General features: G+C 40.7%; 2 protein-coding genes across 3 annotated transcripts in view; one reads left to right on the top strand and one right to left on the bottom strand.

The window, feature by feature from the left end:
• AGPAT4 (1-acylglycerol-3-phosphate O-acyltransferase 4) overlaps positions 1-14,903 on the top strand; it is a 182,309-nt gene extending 167,406 nt beyond the window's left edge. For both annotated transcript variants that reach the window (XM_077292801.1, XM_077292800.1), the window contains exons 8-9: positions 1,426-1,624; positions 14,419-14,903. In XM_077292801.1, the coding sequence (XP_077148916.1) occupies positions 1,426-1,624; positions 14,419-14,510 (291 nt within the window). In that variant the 3' untranslated portion in view covers positions 14,511-14,903. The remainder of the gene's footprint in view (positions 1-1,425; positions 1,625-14,418) is intronic.
• Positions 14,904-20,796: 5,893 nt separating this feature from the next.
• MAP3K4 (mitogen-activated protein kinase kinase kinase 4) overlaps positions 20,797-26,663 on the bottom strand; it is a 143,044-nt gene continuing 137,177 nt past the window's right edge. Inside the window, exons 23-26 of the mRNA XM_077289159.1 lie at positions 25,580-25,702; positions 22,945-23,051; positions 22,356-22,535; positions 20,797-21,342 (exon numbers count right to left, since the gene is read on the bottom strand). Of these exons, the coding sequence (XP_077145274.1) occupies positions 21,322-21,342; positions 22,356-22,535; positions 22,945-23,051; positions 25,580-25,702 (431 nt within the window). The 3' untranslated portion in view covers positions 20,797-21,321. The remainder of the gene's footprint in view (positions 21,343-22,355; positions 22,536-22,944; positions 23,052-25,579; positions 25,703-26,663) is intronic.

Here is a 26,663-nt window from a genome sequence, read left to right as displayed (position 1 = left end):
CTCGTCCTATCCCAGCTCCACCCACTTTGGCAGAGCTGTTCAAAACTGGCACACAAATGCCAAAAATCGCAATTTTATTTTGCCCTAGTTCTATGAAGTTTATTGTCAAATGTCTATCCTAAGTGTGCATGCTAGTTACATTCCAGGAAAACAGTTAACTCCTTATATTGTAGACTCAGAACAAACACTGACAGACCATGAATGAAGAATGTAGTTTCTTACCAAAACTGTTACTTAAGGGGGAGTTCTCCACCCTACCCCAAACAACCAGGAAGGAGACTGCAGAACCATGAGCTGCTCAAAAAACAACTGGAGAACACCACTTCAATGTATTATTTCACACTTCGAGCTAGTAGTCCCTAGAGTTGACAAGTGGGATCCCTCAGGAGGGACATACCAAAAGGGCACAGCACTAGTGATGAATGCACAATGAAAAGTGGAAACACAACTGACATAAAAAGATCAATAGATGTGAAGTGTGGCTTAGACACCTGACTAAATTATAATAAATCCTTCATATTATACGAAAACACAAGTGTGTGCTCCTCCAAGTCATGAAAGCTGTTTGCAAAATCTGCATCAATCAGTGTGATCCTGTGCCTGTAATTTTAGGATCACTTCGGCATCTCTGAGGTTTCAACCTTAATCTGGTGGAAAGCAAAGTCCCTACTGCTTTCCATGCAGGCATTGACTTTGGACTACATGTGTCATTTATTTCTTGGAACAAGCTATATGTGACTTAAGGCACGCATACACTGGCCAAACCAAACAGGCTTGGCAGACAGTCTAATGTGTATAAGGGCCTGCATGCTTTCCCCTGACAAAAGATATTGGGGGCAGGTAAGGATCCAGTAGGTCTGAATTCGGACTGATGATCCTTATAGTCTTATCGAGATAAGTCGCCAAAGTGGTACTCTCATAGGGAACACAGGAGCGCTTGTCAGAATGAGTACTCCTGGGTATAACTGAATCGGTAGAGTTAGCTGACAGCCTAACAATTTGCCCTTTACCCCAGAGGCCTTGTAGTATTTTCAGTTGGCTGTGAGAGTGGCAACTAAGAAACAGTTAAGGCAATTTGAGAGTGAAATGGGAAAAAGATCTAGAGCTCATATCTTACTACATATAGACATCTACTATTAGAGGGATAGTCTCACTTAACCACAGGATATATTTTATTTGGAGAGAACAGAGATCCGGTTACTCCTGTTCACCATTTTGTGCCTCCTGTATTCTCAAACGGAGAAGTGGCTGCTTTTTCTCTCATCTCTCTGCATTATTGATAGCTATGGAGAGACATAACCATAATCTTCAAAGAGGAATATCAAGGATGTCATAGATTGCTAGTGTGATTTGAAAAGTGCAGAAGTAATCTTGCTTTGAACTTATGTAAGTATTGGTTTGTTATTGGTTATTTTATTCTTTCAGGATGCTTTCCAAGAAGAGTACTACAAGACGGGAATCTACCCCGGCACTGCTATTGTGCCTCCCCGCAGACCATGGACTTTACTGAACTGGCTATTTTGGGCCTCTTTGTTATCTTATCCTCTATGGAAAGTACTTTGTAACATGATCAGCAGCGGATCATACTTCACATTGGCCATGTTTGCACTGCTCATGATTATAGGTAAGTTATCAGAGTTAAATATTACAAATCACATCCATTTCCATTGGGGAATAAAACTAAAAGCAGACTAGAATAATAAAGAAATTTGATATAGCTCTCCAGTGCAAAAAGAGGAAAAACGGGGTTAGAAACAGGTTTTGTTACTCCTAATTAGACCAAGTCCAGGTTCCTTCTCCAATATTGTTAAAATAATTGTTCTAATATAACCGTACAAGGCATTTTAAGGTCGATCCAACCAGAAGTTTCATTTAAAAGACTGGGTCAATCTCAAGATAACAAGAGACACCCCATCCAAATGAGAGATTGCCACTTAAAGATGACTTGTCACCAGATCAGAAGTCTCCAGTTATTTCTCTTATTTCCTTCCTGCTACTCTAAAAATTTCATTTTTTACTTTTTACTTTTTAAAAATGTTCAGTATGGTTGCAGAGATACACCTTTTTATTTTATGCTAGTTTTTATGGTCTTTACCAAAGGGGAGGTTATTCACATGTTAACAATGAAATGCAGCCTAAACACACGTTCCTAGAAAATCCCATATGCCACACTCCCTTATATAGGTCATAAAACTTAGCACTAAATAAAAATGCCCAAATCTCTGGAATATTATAGAAGATTAAAAGAAACAAAATCAAAAAGCTCAGGGGAGCAGTCGGAATAAAAATAAGTGCATCAACTGTCCACTATTGACATAGTGACAGGTTTTCGTTAAGTAACATATACATAAAATCTTATAATACGAGTATGAACTATACAGATGTTCAGAGACTGGAGTAAGATTTTTGACATAATGACAGATTCCGATAGGTGGCGCTAGAGTTCTAGTACTCTTCCTCACTGAAGAGATAATTTGCATATCTAATTTCCCAGAGGACCATTGCAAGGCTTAAAAGTCTCTGTACTCTGACATGCCAGGCTTGTGAATAATCTCACACATGAATGGTCTCAGGAAGCTTTTAGTTAGGTAGTGAGAGATGGGCAAGGTACTTTGTAGAATGAGAAGAGAGGAGCCAGTGGAAAGTGAACTTGTTGAAGTGTAGGACATTAGGGCATTGGGAGAAAATATTCTGTGTGATATGGTTAACCCCTTAACCCCCAAGGGTGGTTTGCACGTTAATGATCGGGCCAATTTTTACAATTCTGACCACTGTCCCTTTATGAGGTTATAACTCTGGAACGCTTCAATGGATCCTGATGATTCTGACATTGTTTTCTAATGACATATTGTACTTCATGACAGTGGTAAAATTTATTTGATATTACCTGCGCTTATTTGTGAAAAAAAGGAAATTTGGCGTAAATTTTGAACATTTCGCAATTTTCCAACTTTTAATTTGTATGCCCTTAAATCAGAGAGATATGTCACACAAAATACTTAATAAGTAACATTTCACACATGTCTACTTTACATCGGAACAATTTTGGAACCAACATTTTTTTGTTGTTAGGGGAGTTATAAGGGTTAAAAGTTGACCAGCAATTTTTCATCTTACAACACCATTTTTTTTTAGAGACCACATCACATTTGAAGTCACTTTGAGGGGTCTATATAATAGAAAATACCCAAGTGTGACACCATTCTAAAAACTGCACATCTCAAGGTGCTCAAAACCACATTCAAAAACTTTATTAACCCTTCAGGTGTTTCACAGGAATTTTTGGAATGTTTAAAAAAAAATTAACATTTAAGTTTTTTTCACAAAAAATTTACTTCAGCTCCAATTTGTTTTATTTTACCAAGGGTAACAGGAGAAATTCGACCCCAAAAGTTGTTTTAAAATTTGTCCTCAGTACGCCGATACCACATATGTGGGGATAAACCACTGTTTGGGCGCATGGCAGAGCTCGGAAGGGAAGGAGCGCCATTTGACTTTTCAATGCAAAATTGACTAGAATTGAGATGGGACACCATGTCGCGTGTGGAGAGCCCCTGATGTGCCTAAACACTGAAACCCCCCACAAGTGACACCATTTTGGAAAGTAGACCCCCTAAGGAACTTATCTAGATGTGTGGTGAGCACTTTGACCCACCAAGTGCTTCAAAATGATCTTTTCGCCCCCAATTTTTTATTTTCCCAAGGGTAGAAATTGGACCCCAAAAGTTGTTGTAAAATTTGTTCTGAGTACGCTGATACCCCATATGTGGGGGTAAACCACTGTTTGGGCGCATGGCAGAGCTCAGAAGGGAAGGAGCGCTGTTTGGAATGCATACTTAGATGGATTGGTCTGCAGGCATCACGTTGCATTTGCATAGCCCCTGATGTACCTAAACAGTAGAAACCCCCCATAAGTGACCCCATATTGGAAGCTAGACCCCCAAGGAACTTATCTAGATGTGTTGAGAACTTTGAACCCCCAAGTGTTTCACCAGTTTATAACGTAGAGCCGTGAAAATAAAAAATCATTTTTTTCCACACAAATTATTTTTTAGCCCCCAGTTTTGTATTTTCCCAAGGGTAACAGGAGAAATTGGACCCCAAAAGTTGTTATCCACTTTGTTCTGAGTATGCTGATACCTCATATGTGGGGGGAACCACCGTTTGGGCGCATGGCAGAGCTCGGAGGGGAAGGAACTCCGTTTGGAATGCAGACTTAAATGGAATGGTCTGCAGACGTCACATTTCGTTTGCAGAGCCCTTGATGTACCTAAACAGTAGAAACCCCTGACAAGTGACCCCATATTGGAAACTAGACCCCCAAGGAGCTTATCTAGATGTGTTGTGAGAACTTTGAACCCCCAAGTGTTTCACTACAGTTTATAACACAGAGCCGTGAAAATAAAAAAATCCTTTTTTTTCCCACAAAAATTATTTTTTAGCCCCCGGTTTTGTATTTTCCCAAGGGTAACAGGAGAAATTGGACCCCAAAAGTTGTTGTCCAATTTGTCCTGAATACACTGATACCCCATATGTTGGGGTAAACCCCTGTTTGGGCGCACAAGAGAGCTTGGAAGGGAAGGAGCACTGTTTTACTTTTTCAACGCTGAATTGGCTGGAATTGAGATCGGACGCCATGGCGCGTTTGGAGAGCCCCTGATATGCCTAAACAGTGGAAACCCTAACTGAAACCCTAACCCAAATACACCCCTAACCCTAATCCCAACCATAATCCTAACCATACCCCTAACCCTAATCCCAACCCTAATCCCAACCGTAAATGTAATCCAAACCCTAACTTTAGCGCCAACCCTAATTTTAGCTCCAACCCTAACCCTAACTTTAGCCCAAACCCTAACTTTAGCCCCAACCCTAACCCTAACTGTAGCCCTAACCCTAACTTTAGATCCAACCCTAACCCTAATGGGAAAATGGAAATAAATACATTTTTAAAAATTTTACTATTTTTCCCTAACTAAGGGGGTGATGAAGGGGGGTTTGATTTAATTTTAAAGCAGGTTTTTTAGCGGATTTTTATGATTGGCAGCCGTCACACACTAAAAGACGCTTTTTATTGCAAAAAATAGTATTTGCGTCTCCACATTTTGAGAGTTATAATTTTTTCCATATTTTGGTCCACAGAGTCATGTGAGGTCTTGTTTTTTGTGGGACGAGTTGACGTTTTTATTGGTACCATTTTCGGGCACGTGACATTTTTTAATCGCTTTTTATTCCGATTTTTGTGAGGTAGAATGAACAAAATCCAGCTATTCATGAATTTTTTTTTTGGGGGGGTGCTTATACCGTTCCACGTTTGATAATATTGGTAAAGCAGTTTTATTCTTCGGGTCAGAACGATTAAAGTGATACCTCAATTATATCTTTTTTTTATGTTTTGGCGCTTTTATACAATAAAAACTATTTTATATAAAAAATAATTATTTTTGCATCGCTTTATTCTGAGGACTATAACTTTTTTATTTTTTCGTTGATGACACTGTATGGAGGCTCATTTTTTGTGGGACAAGATGACGTTTTCAGCGGTACCATGGTTATTTATATCTGTCTTTTTGATCGTGTGTTATTCCACTTTTTGCTTGGTGGTATGATAATAAAGCGTCGTTTTTTTTATTTTTACGGTGTTCACTGAAGGGGTTAACTAGTGGGACAGTTTTATAGGTCGGGTCGTTACGGACACAGCGATACAAAGTGTGTACTTTTATTGTTTTTTCATTATTTAGATAAAGAAATGTATCTAATGGGGACATCACTATATATTATCAGATCGCTGATATGACACTTTGCTGTGCACTGTGTCAGATCAGCGATCTGACAGGCAGTGCAAGGAGGCTTCCCGGCGCCTGCTCTGAGCAGGCGCTTGAAAGCCACCTCCCTGCAGGACCCAGAAGGCCCCCCGTGGCCATTTTGGATCCGGGCTTGCAGGAAAGAGGAGGTAGGAGACCCTTGGAGCAACACGATCACATCGCGTTTCTCCGAGGGTCTCAGGGAAGCACGCAGGGAGCCACCTCCCTGCGCAATGCTTCCCTATACCGCCGGAACACTGCGATCATCTTTGATCGCAGTGTGCCGGGGTTAATGTGCCAAATAGTGCCGGATGTCAGCTGCGATAGTCAGCTGACGCCTGGCCGTGATCGGCCGCGCTCCCCCCGTGAGCGCGGCCGATCTACTATGACGTACTATCCCGTCACTGGGAATTAAGTCCCAGGTCACCTCGACGGGATAGTACGTCATATGGGATAAAGGGGTTAATGTTTTCTGTAAAAATAAGTGGCCAGATCATCAGTGGGTGATAGGTTCGAGTTTAAATATGCTGCTCCCATTTGGAGGGAGTAGAGTTGTTATCCGGGAATTGACCCAAATACGGGCAGTATGAATCAGACACCGACTGTCATTTCAGTCACTGCCGTGTTTCAGAGATAATATTCATTCAAATGCCGGCCAGGGACTATGCCGCTCGGGTGACTAGTTAAAGAGGCCAGTGCCTGGTGACTTTTCCTCGCTTTGCTGTCTTTGAGTAATAGGTCTTTCCCTTTGTGTAAGGAGGGACCTGTCATTCTTTGTGAGTGGGGCTGTGAGATATCATTGGGGCCCAGACTTATGCACTAGTCATGTCAGCGGCATGGTTCCTGGGGGCTCTTAAATGTACAAGTGCTTCTCACTAAATTAGAAGATCATCAAAAAGTAAATTTATTTCAATTTTTCAATACAAAAAGTGAAACTCATATATTATATAGAGTCAATACAAACAGAGTGATCTATTTCAAGTGTTTATTTCTGTTACACCGGGGTCACATTTGCGCGTGCAATGCGAGAAACTCTAACAAATCTTTCGCATCAATACCCGGCACTGCCGCCAGCTCTCGGGACCGCAACGTTCAGCTACATAGAAATACATGCAGCCGCACTCTCCGGCCCCGAGTGCCGCCGGCAGTGGCGGGTAATGATGCGAGAGACTCATGTGAGTTTCTCGCTTTGCACACGCAAGTGTGACCCCGGCCATAATGTTGATTATGGCTTACAGCCAATGAAAACCCAAAAATCATTATCTCAGTATATTAGAATAATTAGCAAAAAACACCTGCAAAAAATGATAGTCGCATAGGGGGACTAAGTGAAACAGTTAAAAAAAAGTAATTTTTTTTCTTAACCCCTTTGAGACAAAGCCTGTTTTCACCTTAATGACCAGGCCAATTTTTACAGTTCTGACCACTGTCAATTTATGAGGTAATAACTCTGGAACGTTTCAATAGATCCCGGTGATTCTTAGACTGGTTTTCTCATGACATTGTACTTTAATAAAGCATTAAAATTTCTTCGACATGACTTTCGTTTATTTGTGAAAAAAATGGAAATTTGGTGAAAATTTTGAAAGATTCGCAATTTTCAAACTTTTAGTTTTTATGCCCTTAAATCTGAGTCATATCGCACAAAATAGTCAATAAATAACATTTCCCACATGTCTAATTTACATCAGCACAATTTTGGGAAGATAATTTTTTTGCTAGGAAGTTATAAGGGTTAAAAGTTGACCAACAATTTCTCATTTTTGCAACAAAATTTGCAAAACCATTTTTATTAGGGACCACCTCACATTTGAAGTGACTTTGAGGGGCCTATATGACAGAAAATACCCCCAAATTACACCATTCTAAAAACTGCACCCCTTAAGGTGCTCAAAACTACATTTAATAAGTTTATTAACCCTTCAGGTGCTTCACAGGAATTTTTGGAATGTGGAAGGAAATTTTTTTTTACTTTCACAAGGGTAACAGGAGAAAATGGACCATACATTTTGTTGTGCAATTTCTCCTCAGTATGACGATACCCCATATATGAGAAAAATCTACTGTTTGGGCTTGGAAGGGAAGGAGCGATATTTGACTTTTTGAATGTAAAATATGCTGGAATAATTAGCGGGCGCCATGTCGCGTTTGGAGAGCCCTGATGTGCCTAAACAGGGGAAACCCCCCACAATTTTGGAAATTAGACCCCTTATGGAACTTTTCTAGATGTGTATTGAGCACGTTGAACCCACAGGTTCTTCACAGAAGTTTATAACGTTAAGCCATAAAAATAAAAAAAATCACATTTTGCCCACAAAAATCTTTTTTTTACATTAATTGCAAACGGCCGTTACAGTGACCATTATGCTGTGGTGACCAGTATGTGTTAGGCTACTTTCACACTAGCGTCGGGAACAACCCGTCGCTGTGCGTCGGGCCGAGGTTCCCGACGCTAGCGTGGTCTCCGCTGCACAACGGGGGCAGCGGATGCATTTTTCCCACGCATCCGCTGCCCCATTGTGAGGTGCGGGGAAGTGCGGGGAAGTGCGGGGAGGTGGGGGCGGACCGTCGGGAGCAAAAAACGTTACATGTAACGTTTTTTTCTCCCGAGGGTCCGCTACCACACGCCCAAGCGTCGCAAAACGGACGCGACGTTTTGCAATGCGTCGCAAATGCGTCGCTAATGTTAGTCTATGACGAAAAAACGTATCCAGCAAGAACTTTTGCTGGATGCGTATTTTCGGCAAAACGACGCATTTGCGACGTATTGCAGTTAACGCTAGTGTGAAAGTAGCCTTAGTCACCTGTACGTTATGACCAGCCCGTGTTTCTGGAGAGACGCACCTGTAAATTAGGAGGGCTCTCATCACTACAGAAATGTCAAATGTGTGGGGGCTAAATGTTGTTTAGGCCCACTGGGGCTCAGAAGGGAGGGGGCATTTGGATTTGGGAGCAGAGAATTTGCTGAATTTCTTTTGGCGGGTGAGGAGCCATTTCACTTTTCCAGAGCCTTTGTGCTACCAGTAACACGGAAGCACCCTATATTTCCATTAACAGATGACAGATCTGAGTGGGGACTTGCTTTTTTTGTGGATTGAGTGAAAGCTTTTATTGGGAACATTTTACAGAACATTTGGGATCACCTTTATCTGGCGCTCTACACTGACCACTTACTTTGCGGTTCCCATCTAAATCTCTGAGTGACGTGATTCAGATGAAACCCCCAATGGATCCATTCACTATAGTGAGGCAGCAGAGTTATTATGGACTCCGTCTGGCTTAATTTCCGTGGTGTCCTTTTTTCCAGGACAAAACTATGGCCGACAGCACTTTTATGCAATCCTAAAAAGATGGACACCGCCGGATCACAGGTCCTATGGCATCCACAGTGCCTCCATCTGCCTCATTATACTGAATCTTCAACCAGAGGATCTGTCTGAATCACGTATTTCAGAGATTTACATGGAAACCCCAATAAATGCGTGCCGACTGCCGAGGCTAACTGAGATCTGTGAAGAATTGATTTTATTTATTTTTTATGCCTTTCCTCGTGCGGTATAAGTGATGAGACTTTATTCTTCGGGTCAGTGCGATTACAGTGATACCAGATTTATAGCGGGTTTTTACTTTTGGCTGCTGTCACACACTAAATAACACTTTTTATTGCGCATCACCATATTTTGAGAGCTATAATTTTTTTTCATATTTCGGCCAACAGGGTCATGTGAAGGCTTGTTTTTTTGCGGGACGAGCTGACGTTTTTATTGGTACCATTTTCGGGTACATTCCGATTTTTGGGAGACAGAATGAACAAAAACCAGAAATTCAGTAATTGCCTTTTTTTATATACCACTCCGCATGTGGTAAAAGTGGTAAGACAGCTTTTTTCTTCGGGTCAGTACAGTTACAGCGATACCTAATTTATATAATTTTTTATGTTTTGGTGCTTTTACAGAATAAAAACTATTTTAGAGACAAACTAATTAGTTTTGCATCGCTTTATTCTGATAGCTATAACTTTTTATTTTTCTGTTGATGGAGGCTTGTTTTTTAAGGGACAAGATGACGTTTTCAGCGGTACCATTTTTATTTACATCCGTCTTTTTTATTGCATTTTATTGCACTTTTTGTTCGGCAGTATGATGCTAATGCATTGTATTTTGCCTCTTTTTTTTTTTTCTTCTGGTGTTCACTGAAGGGGTTAACTAGTTGGACAGTTTTATGGAGCGGGTTTTTACGGACACGGTGATACCAAATGTGTACTTTTCTTTTTTTATTTACGTAAATAAATGTATTTATTGGTAAAATATTTATTTTATTTTTTTTCTTTATTTTGGGATTGTTTAAAAAAAATATTTTTACACATTATATTTTTTTTAACTTTATTACATTCTCCCAGTATGAGACATTACTGTATTACAGCAGATCACTGATCTGAGAGGCAGGAAAGAAGGCATGCCAGTGCCTGCTCTCAACAGGCGCTCACAAGCCACTTCCCTGCAGGACCCGGAAGGACCCCGCAGCCATCTTGGTGCCGGGGTCTCCAAGGAGACCATCAGAACAACGCGATTACAATGTTCTGAGGGAAGCGTGCAGGGAGCCCCCTCCCTGCGCGATGCTTCTCTATGCCACTGTCACTACTGACAGCAGTATCAGAGGGGTTAAATGCCCACAATCGGTGCTATCACCAGTCATGGGCATTGCTGCGGGGTATCAGCTGTCACATACAGCTGACACCAGCACGCGATTGCCGTGGCAATCAGCATGAGGCCACGGCGATTATACTAGAACTGCTCTGGGCGCAAATTCACCTCCCGCAGAGCAGTACTAGTATGGCGCATGTCGCGAAGGGTTATATTGTAAAAATATTTTTTTTAAAATCAAAAATAATCAAAAAATCAAAAGATATTGTATCTAGAAATAAATATTTGAATGAAAAAAAATATAAATAAAAGTACACATACCATATAGACTGGGTAAGCTTATTGACTCGAGTATAAACCGGGTATGCATTGTCCCTTCATCCCTGTCCTGCTATGCATGGCTCCCCCTTCCCTGTCCTGGTATGAATGCCTCCCCATCCTGTCATTGTATGCATGCCTCCCCCTTCCCTGTCCTGGTATGAATGCCTCCCCCGTTCCATCCCTGTATGCATGCCCCCCCTTCCCTGTCCTGGTATGAATGCCTCCCCTGTCCCTGTCATTGTATGCATGCCTCCCCCTTCCCTGTATGCATGCCTCCCAGTTCCGTCCCTGTATGCATGCCTCCTTATTCCCTATCCCTGTGTGCATGTTTCCTATTGAAAAAAACAAAACAAAACATCATACTCACCTACCTGCGCGCCCTCGGTGCTGGCACTGCATCGTGTTCATCACCTTAATGAGCGGTACCTTGTGACCGCTGAGCACAGGAAGAGCTGCAGGCGGCCAAAACAAAATGCAGTGCCAGCACCGAGGGCGCGTAGGTAGGCGAGTATGATGTGAGCGCCGGCTCCTGGGACCCGCTGCTCCACCTCCCTCACTGGCTTTCTGTACTGTGACTCGTGTATAAGTCGAGGGGGGCGTTTTCAGCACAAAAAAAATGTGCTGAAAAACTCGGCTTATACACGAGTATATACAGCATTTGGTATCACTGCGTCCGCAACAACAACCTATAAAACTGTTCCACTGCTTAACCCCTTTAGTAAATACCATAAAAAAAAGGAAAAACAAGGCAAAAAACACAATGCTTTATCATCATACTGCCAAACAAAAAGTAGAATAAAATGCGATCAAAAAGACGGATATAAATAAATATGGTACCACTAAAAACATCATCTTATCCTGCAAAAAACAAGCCACCATACAGATCCATCAGCGAAAAAGTAAAAAAAAAGTTCTAGCTCTCAGAATAAAGCCATGCAAAAATAATTATTTTGTCTATAAAATAGGTTTGTGTAAAAGCGCCAAAACATAAAAAAACTATATAAATCAGGTATCGCTGTAATCATACTGACCCAAAGAATAAAACTGCCTTATCAATTTTACCACACACAGAATGGCATAAACCACACCCTCACCAACATTTTTTAAAAAATCCTGAATTGCTGTTTTTTGTTCATTCTGCGTCCCATAAATCGGAATAGAAAGTGATTAGTGATGAGCGAGTGTACTCGTTGCTCGTTTGGACTCCGGGTATTTGTAACTGATCGGAGATTTAGTTTTAGTTGAGGCAGCTGCATGATTTACGGCTGCTTGCCAGCCTGAGTACATGTGGGGGTTGCCTGGTTGCTAGGGAATCCCCACATATATTCAAGCTGTCTATCAGCTGTAAATCATGCAGCTGAGGCAAGGAAAACTAAATCTCCGAGCAGTTACAAATACTCAGAGACCACCCGAGCGTGCTCGGGAAAACCCGAGCAACGAGTATACTCGCTCATCACTAAAAGTGATCAAAAAATGTCATGTGCCTGAAAATGGTGCCAATTAAAACATCAACTCGTGCCACAAAATACCTCAGTAAATTAGAATACTTTAAAACACTAGCTTGAAAAATTATTTTAAAATCCAAATTGTTGGCCTACTGAAATGTATGTTCAGTAAATACTTAGTCGGGGCTTCTTTTGCATCAATTACTGCATCAATGCAGCATGGCATGGAGATGATCAGCCCGTGGCACTTCTGAGGTGTTATGGAAGCCCAGGTTGCTTATATAGCAGCCTTCAGCTCGTCTGCATTGTTGGGTCTGGTGTCTCTCATCTTTCTCTTGACAACATCCCATAGATTATCTACGGGGTTAAGGTCAGGCGAGTGTGCTGGCCAATCAAGCACAGTGATACAGTTTTTTTTAAACCAGGTATTGGTACTTTTGGCAGTGTGGGCAGGTGCCAAGTCCTGCTGGAGAATGAAATTTCCATCTCCAAAAAGCTTAAATTTCCATCTCCAAAAAGCTTATCGGCAGAGGGAAGCTTGAAGTGCTCTAAAATTTTCTGTGCTGACTTTTGTCTTGATAAAACACAGTGGACCTACACCAGTAGATGACATGGCTGCTCAAACCATCACTGATTGTGCAAACTTCACACTAGACCTCAAGCAGCTTGGATTGTGTGCCTCTAGATTCTTCCTCCAGACTCTGGGACCTTGATTTCCAAATGAAATGCAAAATTTACTTTCATCTGAAAACAACACCCTGGACCACCGAGCAACAGTCCAGTTCTTTTTTTCCTTGGCCCAGGTAGGACACTTCTGGTGTTGTCTATTGGTCATGGGTGGCTTGACACAAGGAATGTGACACTTGTAGCCCATGTCCTGGATACATCTGTGTGCGATGGCTCTTGAAGCAATAACCCTGGCAGCAGCAGTCCACTCCTTGTGAATCTCCCCAAAATTTTTGAATGGCCTTTTCTTAATAATACTTTCAAGGCTGCGGTTATCCCGGTTGCTTGTGCACCTTTTTCTACCACACTTTTTCCTTTCACTCAACTTTCCATTAATATACGTGGATACAGCACTCTGAACAGCCAGCTTCTTTAGTAATGACCTTTTTGTGGCTTACACTCCTTGTGGAGGGTGACAATGACTGCCTTCTGGACATCTGTCAAGTCAGCAGTCTTCCCCATGATTGTGGAGCCTACTGAAACAGACTAAGGGACCTTTTTAAATGCTTAGGAAGCCTTTGCTGGTGTTTTTTGTTATTTTACTTCACTGAGATAATGACTTTTGGTTTTCATTGACTGTAAGCTATACTCATCAACATTAACAGAAATGAACACTTGAAATAGATCACTCTAACTATATAATATACGAGTTTCACTTTTTGTGTTGAAGAACTGAAATAAATTAACTTTTTGATGATATTCTTATTTTGTCAGAAGCACCTATAAATTCCTAAAGTGGTATAGTTTCCAAAATGGGGTTACTTGAGGGAGGATTCTGCTCTTCTAGCAATTAGGGGCTCTGTATATGGAGTCTGCAAACTGTTCTAGGAAAATCTGCGCTTTAGGAGGCAAATAGCTGTCCATTCCTCCAGAGTCTCTCCGTAGCACTGTACAGCCACATATGGAGTATTGCCATGTTCAGTAGAAATTGTAGGACAAATTTTGATGCCATTACCCACTACTTGTGTGAAAATGTAAAATCTGGGGCTAAAACTAAATGTTTGAGGTAAAAATTTAGTTATTTTTTCTTCACTGCCCAATGGTATAAAATTCTGGGTCACACCCGTGGTGTCAATATGATCACTGCACCCCTAGATGAATTGAGAGGTGTAGTTTCTAGATGAATTTTTGAGAGCTGTAGCTTGTAAAATGGTGTCACTTACGGGGGGTTCTGCCATTCTTGCAGCTCCCAGTGGGTCATGGCACCTGCATACCATAAAAGTAAAATCTGGCGCTCCTTGCCTTCTGAACTTTGCAGTGTGCCTGAAAAATATTTCCCGATTACATGTAGAGTATTGCCACACTAAGCAAATTAATTTCACAGTCCAGCAAACCAGTAGAAAATGCGTGTAAGCTAGAGGCACAGATTGAGGATTCGGAGTAAGAAAATATCAGGGAAAGGCTGAGTTTTTCACACGTCATCATTTATTGAGGCAGTAGCCTGAACAATTCAGTAAGTTGTATATTCATTAATTTCAGTTTCTGTCGGAGTGCGCCGGATGATCGGAGTAACTGAAATAGACAGAGGCTCCGCTTATGGAAACAATGAAAACAAGAAGAAGCAAACCTAACAGTACTTGCTCCTCCTCGGACTACAAAGAGACCCATTTTGAACATTAACCGGAGAAAATCCAGCTTGACGAACTGGGATTTTCTCCTGTTTGTATGAATGCCCAACGTTGTGACTCAGCGTTTCCTGTGCTCTGAACACCTAAAGATGTCCACTCCGGTGAGCTGGACCCGTTTTTGAACACTGATCCAAGGCCTTTTGGATTGAGAGCCTCCTGCATTGTCTTACGGTGCTTCTAATCCTCAAGTAGGAAAAGATCCAAATCATTTGTGGACAGGACTGAAGAAGCCTACCAATGTATTTTATTTTCAAACTGTGTTGGCTCCATTCTGTGGAAACACTGGAAAATCATCCATATGTGACGCTAGCCTAGGACAAATAAAGAAATAAAACCGTGATGAATCTTAGACGACTTTTTCTTTATTGCTTTGGATCTCAAATTATTAATTTAGGAATGATTTTATCAATTAAACTCTTTATGGAAATCCTGTATGAATTCACACATCCATGTTAGTTTTCCATTCACAAGAGAAACATTCCGTTATATTTTTATTGAGGAGATGCCAAGCTCTTGTTCTCTCCTGGCTTATGGAAGTACCATCCTTTATGCGGTCCATATGCTCCAGTAGCTTCATGAGACAACCCCTTTCCACCCTGCACCACAAATATATGCTGCTGTCACACAGTGAGAATAAAAATAATTAAAAAAAGGAAATATGGTCATCTTCTTGACATGAGCGCTTCAGCCAACCAAGAATTTTAGCAGCATTCAAATGTGCATGGTTGGCATTACATCACTACAAATTTTCTATCATTATACTCATGATGACAGCAAGACACTATAGTAAAAGAGATATATATATATATATATATATATATATATATATATATATATATATATATATACACACACACACACACACACATTTTAACTCCCAAAACAACCCAACAACCCTGTTATTTAAACACTGGTTTAACAAAACATATTGGAACTGGGATCTGTGTCCGACAGTGATGTGACCTGAAGGTAGGTAATAAAGGTTACTTAGAAGTCATTATTATTTATTTATATAGCACCATTGATTCCAAGGTGCTGTACATGAGACGGGGTTACATCAAAATACAAATATCACTTACAGTAAACAAACTAACAATGACAGACTTGTACAGAGGGGAGAGGACCCTGCACTTGCGGGCTTACATTCTACAGGATTATGGGAAAGGAGACAGTAGGTCGGGGGTTGCAGTAGCTCCGATGGTGTTGAGGTGGTCATGTGGTCATTACAGGTTGTAAGCTTCTTTGAAGAGATGGGTTTTCAGGTTCCGTTTGAAGTATCCAAATGTGGCGGATAACAGGATGTGTTGAGGCCCAGAATTCCAGAAGATGGGGGATATTCGGGAGAAGTCTTGGAGGCGATTGGGTGAGGATCGAATAAGCGTGGAGGAGAGAAGGTGGTCTTGGGAGAACCGGAGATTACGTGTGGGAAGATAGAGAGATTAGTACGGAAATATTCGGAGGAGAAAGGTTATGGATGGCTTTGTAGATCAGTGTTAGTAGTTTAAACTGGATACGCTGGGAAATTGGGAGCTAGTGAAGGGATTTGCAAAGAGGGGAAGCAAGAGTGTAGCGAGGAGAGAGATTAATTAGTCGGGCAGCAGAGTTAAGGACTAACTGGAGGGGTGCGAGAGTGTTAGAGGGTAGACCACAGAGGAGGATGTTGCAGTAGTCGAGGCGAGAGATGATTAGGTCATGCACAAGCATTTTGGTAGAGTGAGGGTTGAGGAAAGGACCGATTCTGGAAATATTTTTGAGTTGGAGGCGACAGGAGGTGGCGAGAGCTTGGATGTGTGGTTTAAAGGACAGGACAGAGTCCAGGGTTACTCTGAGGCAGAGGATTACCTGGACGGGGGAAACTGTGAATTCAGTTATTGTGATAGATAGATCAGGAAGGGGAAGATGTGCGAGATGGAGGAAAGATAATTAGTTCGGTTTTGTCTACATTGAGTTTGAGGAAGCGAGAGGAGGAGGATATGGCTGATAGACACTCTGGGATTCTGGACAGCAGAAAGGTGATATTGCCATATAGATGGTACTGGAAGTCCTAGGACTTTATGAGTTGTCCCAGGCCAAGGGTATAGATTGAGAAGAGGTCCTAGGACAGAGCCTTGAGGGACACCAACAGAGGGGGGCAAGATGAAGAGGTAGTATGGGAGTAGGAAACGCTTAATGTGCGGTTGGTAAGGTATGAGGAGATCCAGGATAGGGAGAGGTCTTTGACACTAAAGAAAGAGGATCTGTAGTAGGAGGCAGTGGTCAACTGTGTCAAAGGCAGAGGACAGGTCTAGAAGGAGGAGTATAGAGAATTGTCTGTTAGCTTTGGCTGTAAGTAAGTCGTTCGTAAGTTTGGTCAGGGCAGTCTCAGTGGAATGGTCGGGACGGAAGCCAGATTGTAAGCTGTCGAAGAGAGAGTTAGATGCAAGGTGAGAGGAAAGTTCAGCATGGACATGTTGCTAAAGTAGTTTGGAAGCAAAGGGGAGAAAAGATATGGGGCGGCAGCTGGACATAGCGCTCGGGTCAAGGGAAGGCTTTTTGAGGATAGGTGTGATTTTGGCATGTTTGAAAGCAGAGGGGAAGGTACCAGAAGTTAGTAATAGATTGAAGAGATGGGTTAGGGATGGGATTAGTGTAGTGGTGAGGTTGGATGGGGTCAAGTGCACAAGTGGTGAGGTGTGATTTGGAGAGATGAGCAATCTGTCCTTCAGTGATTTTGGCGAGGGAAGTTATGGGGTTAGGGCATTGGTCAGGCATACAAAGGGTTTGTGGTGGTCGGACAACAAAGACTTTGATGTTTGGTCTATCTTATTTTTGAAGTGTGTGGCAAAGTCCTCAGCAGAGATTAAAGAGGTTGGAGGGGGCAGTGGTGGGTGGAGGAGGGAGTTAAAGGTGTTGAACGGTTTGGGGTTGTGGGATAAGGAAGATACGAGGGTTGTGAAGTAGGCCTGTTTAGCAGAGGCGAGAGATGATTTGAACGCTAGTGTTGCTTGTTTGAGTGCAGTGAAATCATCTTGCAAATGCGTTTTCTTCCAACACCGTTCTGCAATTCTGGATACTTCCCAAAGCTTTTTAGTGATGTTATTGTGCCAGGGTTGACTATTGATTCGTGTTATAAAATGCTGTTGTCTTGCATCTCTAATAGTCTTTGGTGTTTTTATCATTTTCACATCCACAGTATAAATACAGAATAGATTTATTTTAGATACACAAGTAATTTTATGTTGAGTTATGCATGTTTGTAACTATACATTCGAGAAATTTTACAAACTTCGTCATTACTCTTGCTGTCCACAAGGTGGAGCTGTTCTATGGATTCCATTAACCTGAAAAGATCTAATAGCTTATGTATTGCCTGATATGTACCGAATATATCAGTTCACATTACTGTCTGGAAAATGTCCGTGCCACAAGTCAGCATTAATTGTGTAGCAAAATATGGCTAAATTGTCATGTCCTGATTTTCCACTAGGCAAAATTAAGGACTCGTTCAAAGGTCAGTGATTTAACTTTTAACCAATTTTCATTAGTAATTGATACATGTGTCAGTTTTACCACCAATGTTTGATTTTTTTTTTCATATGAACATGAAAATCGGACAGCAGTTGACTTGAGAGCTTGATTCTTTAAGACACAGATTTTCACTAGTCAAATTTCATTTGTGACCCGGATCAAAATCACACGTGGCTCTGTGTTTAAGTGCGGACCACTTGGTCTGCAAAAAAATGAAAAAACACAGTACTTGTGAGCGAAAAATGACATCTCAATGTGCCCTTTAAGCACTAGGAGTTGATTTATAAAGTGCTCTAAATTCTCCAGGACAATTTTATACTATCAGCCCAGATTGACAAATTACAACGGTCCGTGAAAAGTTTACACTTAGCCATGCAGCACATTATTGAAGATTTACCATCTCTTTTCTGCCTGGATTCTAACCCTTTGAGGTGTGCACTACAAATTTATTCAATAAGGTTATTAGAGTTTTTTATTTTATTTTATTTTTTTTTAAAGAGTGACAGAACATAACAGATAAAGTTACAAAAAGAACTTCTATGGTAAATTGGCACCAGTTTCATAGTCATTCAAAGCATGTCCTTCAGTGACGACGTTCCACCAATGTCCTAGTCATTCAAAGCATGTCCTTCAGTGACGACGTTCCACCAATGTCAGTCATTCAAGGCATGTCCTTCAGTGATGATGTTCCACCAATGTCATGGTCATTCAAAGCATGTCCTTCAGTGATGACGTTCCACCAATGTCAGTCATTCAAAGCATGTCCTTCAGTGATGACATTCCACCAATGTCATAGTCATTCAAAGCATGTCCTTCAGTGAAGACGTTCCACCAATGTCATGGTCATTCAAAGCATGTCCTTCAGTGATGACGTTCCAACCAACCCATGGTGACTGCTGCAGTCAATCTCTGACTTCAACTGTTATGTGATGACTGTGCCATCATTATTCCTGAGGCCAGAGATTTGCATGAGCCAACTCCTTACACAGTAGGTGGCAGAGGTGTATAATACATTACAATAGAGGTACTGCAGTGGTTTGTGCTAATGATTGCAGGTACAAGGCTTTTCTCATTGGCACAGGCTGCGTTTTCCCTGTCCCTCCATCTCTGCCTTTGATGATTGATTGATATGTAGACAAGTCTACCCCAGACTCACCAGGAAGTCAGTACATAGAGAGCAGAAAGAGGGAGGCAGTCCGGGGATGGAAGGTGCTGTAACTTATTATTTGAAACCTGAAAACCACCTGTCTCCCTTGATTGAATGTTTAGGTACGTAATATGAACCAAAATAATACCCACATGAATGCCAAAACCCAAAGCTTTCCTGCAGGACATTGGCCAGAACCTCACTCTGCCTTTGCCAGCTTATCACATGTAAAAGAAAATAAGCCTGCACACCAGGCCACCTTCCATTGCTCCAAGGTCTACTTGTCATGTTGCAGGGTGGACAGAGGGCACCACTTATGCAGTAAGCTGTAACCCACTGTGTTCTGAAGTTTTAAAGATAACGCTGGCTATGATTAATCAGAAATATGAGCTACAGTTTATCTCCTGTGCTGTTGGACCACGTGGAATTGCCTTTTCTCGTCACAGTGTGACCAAGATCCTGGTGTCATTTCTCTAGTTGGCCTGGCTTAGACCACATTTGATGCTAATCACTGCATACTAGAACACCCCCACTAGACTGCAACAAGGGCAAAAAGACCTCCTGTAATACCTATTTATTAGTAAGCCACTAAATCATATCCCTCCAAAATTTGTTAAAATAAAGTCCAACTCTTTTGGCTAAGTTCGCACTAGGCATTTTTGCAGCTTTTTTATGCACATTTTCAGCTGTGTTTTAAAGTACCAGAAAAGTCTTGGAGATTTCAGAAATCCGATTCTGATTAGAGTTCTATAGAATAGGGCTTTCCCCTTCTCCCCCCAACAATACATTTTATCAGCATACACAAGAGACAAATCTGGCATGTCAAAACTGCTGCTAAAAAAAGCAAGAAAAACCTGCATTTTTTTCTACAGGTTCTTTCCTAACAAGATATCAGGTTTTGCTGCAGAAAAAAACAAAACAAAAACAGCCTACTGTGAACTTACCCTTTAAGATAAAAATCAGTTCCCATTGCTTATCCCTCAAATACATGGCTACATGGGTGATCAATATATACTTATGCCACCTGTCAATATAGGAGGGTAGGAGGGGGATGGTAATGCTAGGCTACCACTATAGCTGTTTCCTTTCTCAGCGTCATCAATATCGCAAAACATTTTCGGCAGAATCATCAAGACTGGTGTTGGTCATGTCTTGATGAAGAAGCATGTTAAGATGCCACACCTCTTATTGAATCAAGCGTGTTTGAAGTGAGCCACGAGCCACAAATCTTACTCAAGTCAGGAATTTCTGGCAGAAGTTAGAGGAGCAGTGGCATCTCACCCTTTACCACCCAAGTGACGCCCATTTAGGCAAAACTGGAGTACATACTTTGAGTTCTGCTTAAACATACACCATGTTTTTTTCTCCTGATGGAAAACTGTAATGAATTCTTCGTTACGTAGATGTCCCTCTTGATCTTCGTCAGCAGACTTTAGATTATTCATGTAGGTTGCAGACGATGTACGGGTGCAGTTACTACTTTCTATACCAACATTAATATTATGGCTTCCGTATTCGCTTTAGTTTCCCCCATAAATTGTTATCCGATTAGTGGGAAAAAAATACTATTAGATGTCCTAAAATAAACCATTTATTAAGAAAACGTACTTCCAACTTAACTTTTTCTTGCATAACAAATCTGAAGCTGGCCAGAAAATGACAGGATCACAGTGCACTCGACAAACCAGGGAAGTAGAAACAATTAGAAGGTCCAGAATACGTGGTAACACTACAACTTGCGTCAGAGCTCAATACATTGGAAACAGTTCTGTGTTTATTACTGTTCTCATTCATATGAGAATTAAGCCAGAGAACAAATTAAAACACAATGGTCCATGTACAGTAGTAATGGCACTTCACCGAAACATGCAGCTTTTATAAAAACGAAAACACGTGCGGGACATTGTCACATGAAGAAAATGTGCCAAAAAAACAGATACAAGAGCAGCAGGAGAAGTGACGGCCGTCAGCTGTGCAGTCTTACGCCACGGATCTTCACGACGGTGCACGGTGTGCCTCAGCTCAGTCTATGTAAATATTACATACAGTGGTGATTAAGAGATGACTTGCTGAATTAGATTAGGCCAAATCTTGACAGTTTCATTCTTCATCGGTGCAAACCTGCCCACCAAAAAAAAAAAAGAGGCAAATAAGACAGATGTTTGCAAACGCCATCATGCATGTTTTCGTACGATTCAATGGTCTTTCAACTCCCAGGTAAAAAGCTCGGTTCTACTAGACCTGCGTGTGAACGATTTACTGTGGTACATGAAAAAAAAATATTTTTTTGCGCCTCCTCATATTCTAACAACCATACATTATGGATATATACCAGTTATTGTCTAAATTGTACCAGCTTTTATTATTGGTAAAATGCAGGAAAAAAAAATTATTTACTAATCATTCCAAATATGCTAAGTAGATGCGGAATATGAATTTTATTTACTGTGTGAAGTGTAAGGCTATGTGCACACGTCAGGATTTCTTGCAGAAATTTTCTGAACAAAACTGGACATTTTCTGCAAGAAATCCACATGCGTTTTTTTCACGGTTTTCTCGCGTTTGTGCGTTTTTTTTCCGGAGCTTCCCAATGCATTAAATAGCGGCAAAAATACGAAAAATCTGCAAAATTAATGAACATGTGGCGTTTTTTACCACGATCAAGTGCACAAAAATTAAAATGATGGGATGCTTATGTATGCATTTTTTAAGCGTTTTTTTTTCGGCGGAAAACGGCCGAAAAAACGCGAAACATCCTGAACGTGTGCACATAGCCTTTCATTAATATTTTTTTTTTTTTTACTTTAGCCATTTCATTTTGACACGTTACTTGACCATTACTTATTGACTTTTTAACTAGAATGTACCAGTTTAAGTCAATAATTAACATGTTGTGGGATCACTTAAGGAACCTTCACGTGAGATGTAACAGAAATTTCTCCAACTGTTCCATATATCTGAATGGGTTACTATACTATATATGGACACCTACTACACAAGCAACCAAAATCATAATGTATGTAATTGATTTCCAGTCACAGCAATTTCTACAAAAAATTCTACCACAAGTGAACATAACATTTGTGTTGCATGTGTCCCTTAACGATAACAGCGTTATCTGATGGTTCACAAACCTTGACAAAGGGATGGTCCAGTAGCTGACTAGCTGTCCATCGCTTCTTTGGATCGCTTTCCATACAGTGAGAAAGGAAATCTTTACCTTCTAGGCTCAAGCGATCTGGAATTGGAGGCTTGTGCCCCATACCAACTTTGTACATAATCTGGAAATTATGTTCAAATTCGTGCCATGGTCTCTGTTTCAGAGAAAAACAAAACAATAAATACCTTAAGCAATTCTTAACTACAGGCTGCTCCCACATAAAGATAGACATCGGAGTGTACATTCTGACAATACACATTGTTCTGAAAGCCAAACTGGAACGCTAAGATAACCTTTTGAGAAAGGACGCCTTACTGCTTTCCTCACCATGTGAACCTGGTTTTTGCCATGGTTTTAAAGTTTTTCTAATAAACATTTGGACATAAAGAAGCTGGAACACCACCTTTCTCTTTATCATTATTGAACGTGTGACCACATGAGATCCGTGCTTCAGCAAGCCGTATGCCGCTGTAGGCGAGCTGGTATCTGTTCTACATTTTGCTAATATGAGGTTTTGCATGCAAAGCTGTTTCCAGCACAATATGCAATCAAACTTCTCTTACCTTGCCAGTGACCATTTCAATTAAGACACATCCCAGACTCCAGATGTCAGCAGCACGACCATGTCCTTCTCCTTTAGCTCTTGTGATGACTTCTGGTGCCATGTAGGCTGTTTAAGAAATGTTGTTAATAATAAATCAAGAAAAAGGAAAAACTACATAATCCATTACTCCAAAAGGATTCCATCCCTGATTCATAAAGACGGGTGTTTTGGACATCAGTGGTAATTAAAAACGTGATGGAGGTGGGTGCTTCTTAATGAATATGGCGCATCTTTCAGCTACAACATGCCAACACAATAAATACACTCCAGTCAGGGTCTGAAGTACATTTTGGTAATAATTTATGCCATTTTTGGAGTAAATTGTGATTAATTTTTGCAGCTGCGGAGAACTGGCCAAGACTGGCGTAGAATGCAAAGCTCACAAGATTTTCACACAACTATGAGTTGTGCAAAAATATAATGACATTTCGAACACCAATCAATCAGTGTTTTAAACTGACTACTCCATGTTTCATACAAAGTTTTGGAGATCGGTGCTTTTAGAAGGAATACTCAGATCAGTTTTTGGCTAAAGACTACATATAATGCAGCAGCCATTTTAAGGGTTTTTTTTTATTGTGAGAGTCAACTCACAGCTCAGCAGTTCTCAGATAAGAACAGAAATACAATACTCCTGGTAGTAAAGTGTAGTATAACTGCAGCACTGCACAAGATGATGATAGTAGTAGTCTTGGAATAATATAGAGATTCAATTTATAGGGGGCGAGACAGATAAGAGGTGCTACGTGCAGCACTAGTGGCAGACTGTGTGATTTATCAGTGTTACAATAGCTGGCATATGTTCTGTCCTATTGAATTTGAATTACAATTCCAGACTTTCACTCAATGTACTAGAAAGCAGATGCAGGACAGCACAATTTTTTTACATAAAGAAAAAATAAGTCAATCAGAAAATTAGTGTCAGTTGGTATGATTGCATGTCACAAGCAACTGTAGTGAGTTTTTGCATTTCTTGTGAAGCAGTTCTTGCAAGGGAGGAGAATAATTGCACAATAATGCAAAAAGAAAACAATACAAAAGAAATTGTACTAATATAGAGACATACCTAAGAAAATGTATGTGTAACAAACATTTTCTTTTTGCATATCTGATTTACTAATCAAACTTTAAATTCATACATGCCACACCAATACAGTGCCCTGTTGAAGATACCGGATTTTTGGTCTCAGAATTACTTATTATGTTATTTCTCGGGAAATGGGTTGAATTTGGTTGAAAGAAAAAAAAAAAAAAAAGGTAAAACATTTAAACAGTGTATGTCTATTTTTGCACATTTGTTTTACTTATTTAATTTGACAACCGTACTGCAACCAGGTACCACATTTTTTTTTGTCCATGTACCTTCCTACCTAGCATTTCTTATTACATCATTTGATGCAAGGGTTGAAAAGATTGATAAAAAGTTAATTATGGTTTGCAACATGATGTATGGAATAAAGAAAAGTTGCAATGGATGGGGTAGTATAAAAGAAAAATAATACCACTTCTAGGCATGGGAGCCACTAGCAGCAGCAGAACACCCACTACCACTGATACCAGCTATCCTGGCAGTAGTACTACCAAACACATGCCACAATTGGCCTCCTTTGCCTCAGGCAAGTGTATTAATGGGGAGGAAGTACTGACCGTTATGGAATATACAGCATATCACTCGTCTGAGTCACTGCAGGATGATGTTAACTCTAACAGCAACACCGTCCGTGTTCTGCACAGAACGGTCTTGCCTGAACACATTAAGTGGGAGAGTGTTCATGTTTTTTTGTTTTATTTAAAAATGGTACAAAAAATGTCAGTGCGTGGGTGCTATTAACTGGAATGTTGGTTACTACCGGATTACCATACATTTCTATGGTGTTGTCAATGACATTACTTAGGGCTTATTCAGACATTCGAGATTATTGTTGTTTTCAAAAAATTGACTGATTTTCACCAGTGTTTGGTCAGCGCATCAGTTTTTACTATAAAAGTTTCATCAGTTTTTCTTGTATGCAAAATAAAAGCAATGAATGCTTCTCAAGCTTTTACTATGAAATAGTCAGTAAATAATAGACAGCAAACTGTTGGAACCTGGGTGCATTGGCGGGTTTGATCCTGGACTTGGATCAAAATCAGACATGTCTCGTGTTTTGGGGTGGACCACTGTCTGCAAAAATGCATGGACACAAACAGACCTTTATTAGAGTTGAGCGAATATGTACGGGTTCCCTGTTATTCGGCAAGCTATAGCGCTTACCGAATAAGCTGCAGAGGGAACCCCGCTTCCTGGATCTCGCCGGCCGATCAGCTGCATGTGTCGCGGTTGTGTGACAGTCACGACACATGCATGAAGAGCCCAACAAACAGGGTCTCCATGCATGTGCTGTGACCAAGTGACACAGCCACGACACATGCAGCTGATCGGCCGGCGTGATCCAGGAAGCGGGGTTCCCTCTGCAGCTTATTCGGTAAGCGCTATAGCTTGCCGAACAAGAGGGAACCCGAACATATTCGCTCATCTCTAACCTATATATACCTATTATAGACCGTCGAAACACCCATAGAATGAAAAACACATAGAATTAGCTGCTTTTTACCTGCTGTCCCCAGAGTGCTGTTTACTTCACCAGGCATGGTCTGGGCATTATTCTTTAGTTTCACTGAGCATCCAAAGTCTCCCAATTTTATTAGGCCGGAAGATGTTAGGAAAATATTTGCTCCTGTGGAAAATAGAAAACAAACATGGATACTGCTGCTGTTATTCTACCACCTTATTTAGATTCACAGTCGGCATTTTATATGATAAAACGCTGTGGCCCAATGGAAAAAATAAACAGAAAACATCCAATGTGTTTTCGTTTGTGGCATTTTGTGGTTAGTGTTTTTTTTTTTTTTTTTCCAAAACAGAATTTTGGACATTCACTTGAAATAAACAGACCGACTTGTTTCTCAGGTGTTATCCTTGTTGCATCAGATTTTTTCCATTAAAGAGGTGTGCTTTCTTCCAAGCCAATAGAAAGACCCATGGAAGGTCACATTTTTATTTAAATGTATCATCGAGCAACAGATTTGTGATACACAGACACAACGAAAGCAGCATGATTTGCATCCGTGTTTCATGGCTCCCCATTGACTTGTATGGGCAAGTCTGATTAGCAAACACATCAGGATAAGAGCTGCTCACAGTCTCATGGATCTCACACTTGGATACTGGATTTTTATGGATGTGTGAATAGATCCATTCATTTCTATGGGTGCGTGTGCAGTCCGATCAAAGAATTAGTCAGTTACCACATGGACATTTCACAAGGATGTGTGAATGCAGCCAAAAGGTGATATTATTTTCCTGAGGTTTTTGAAGGGTAAAAAAATGACAAAACAAAAAACCACTAATAACTGAGAAATCACAAAGGACAAATAAAAATGCTTGTGCAAAAAGGTTTCCAATATATGGAAAACAAACAAAACCCACACGTATTCATGCGCGTTTGCAAAGGTTTCCTTAAAACTTGAGAAAAAACACAAATATTTACACCTCAAAGAAATAAGGTTCTGTTCACAATTGTGCTATGTTTTCCTATCATACAAGCATCAATGGCACACCACGGACTAAACTGTCTTGCAATGGTGTCCATCAGGTCCTACTGCAGAGACCATCACTCTAAACAGAAAAATAGTGCT

The sequence above is a fragment of the Ranitomeya variabilis genome, chromosome 2 (genome assembly GCF_051348905.1).
Source record: "Ranitomeya variabilis isolate aRanVar5 chromosome 2, aRanVar5.hap1, whole genome shotgun sequence".
NCBI classification, from domain to species: Eukaryota; Metazoa; Chordata; class Amphibia; order Anura; family Dendrobatidae; genus Ranitomeya; species Ranitomeya variabilis.
Note: the sequence above shows the minus strand (reverse complement) of the source record. Positions and strands in the feature narration are given on the sequence as shown.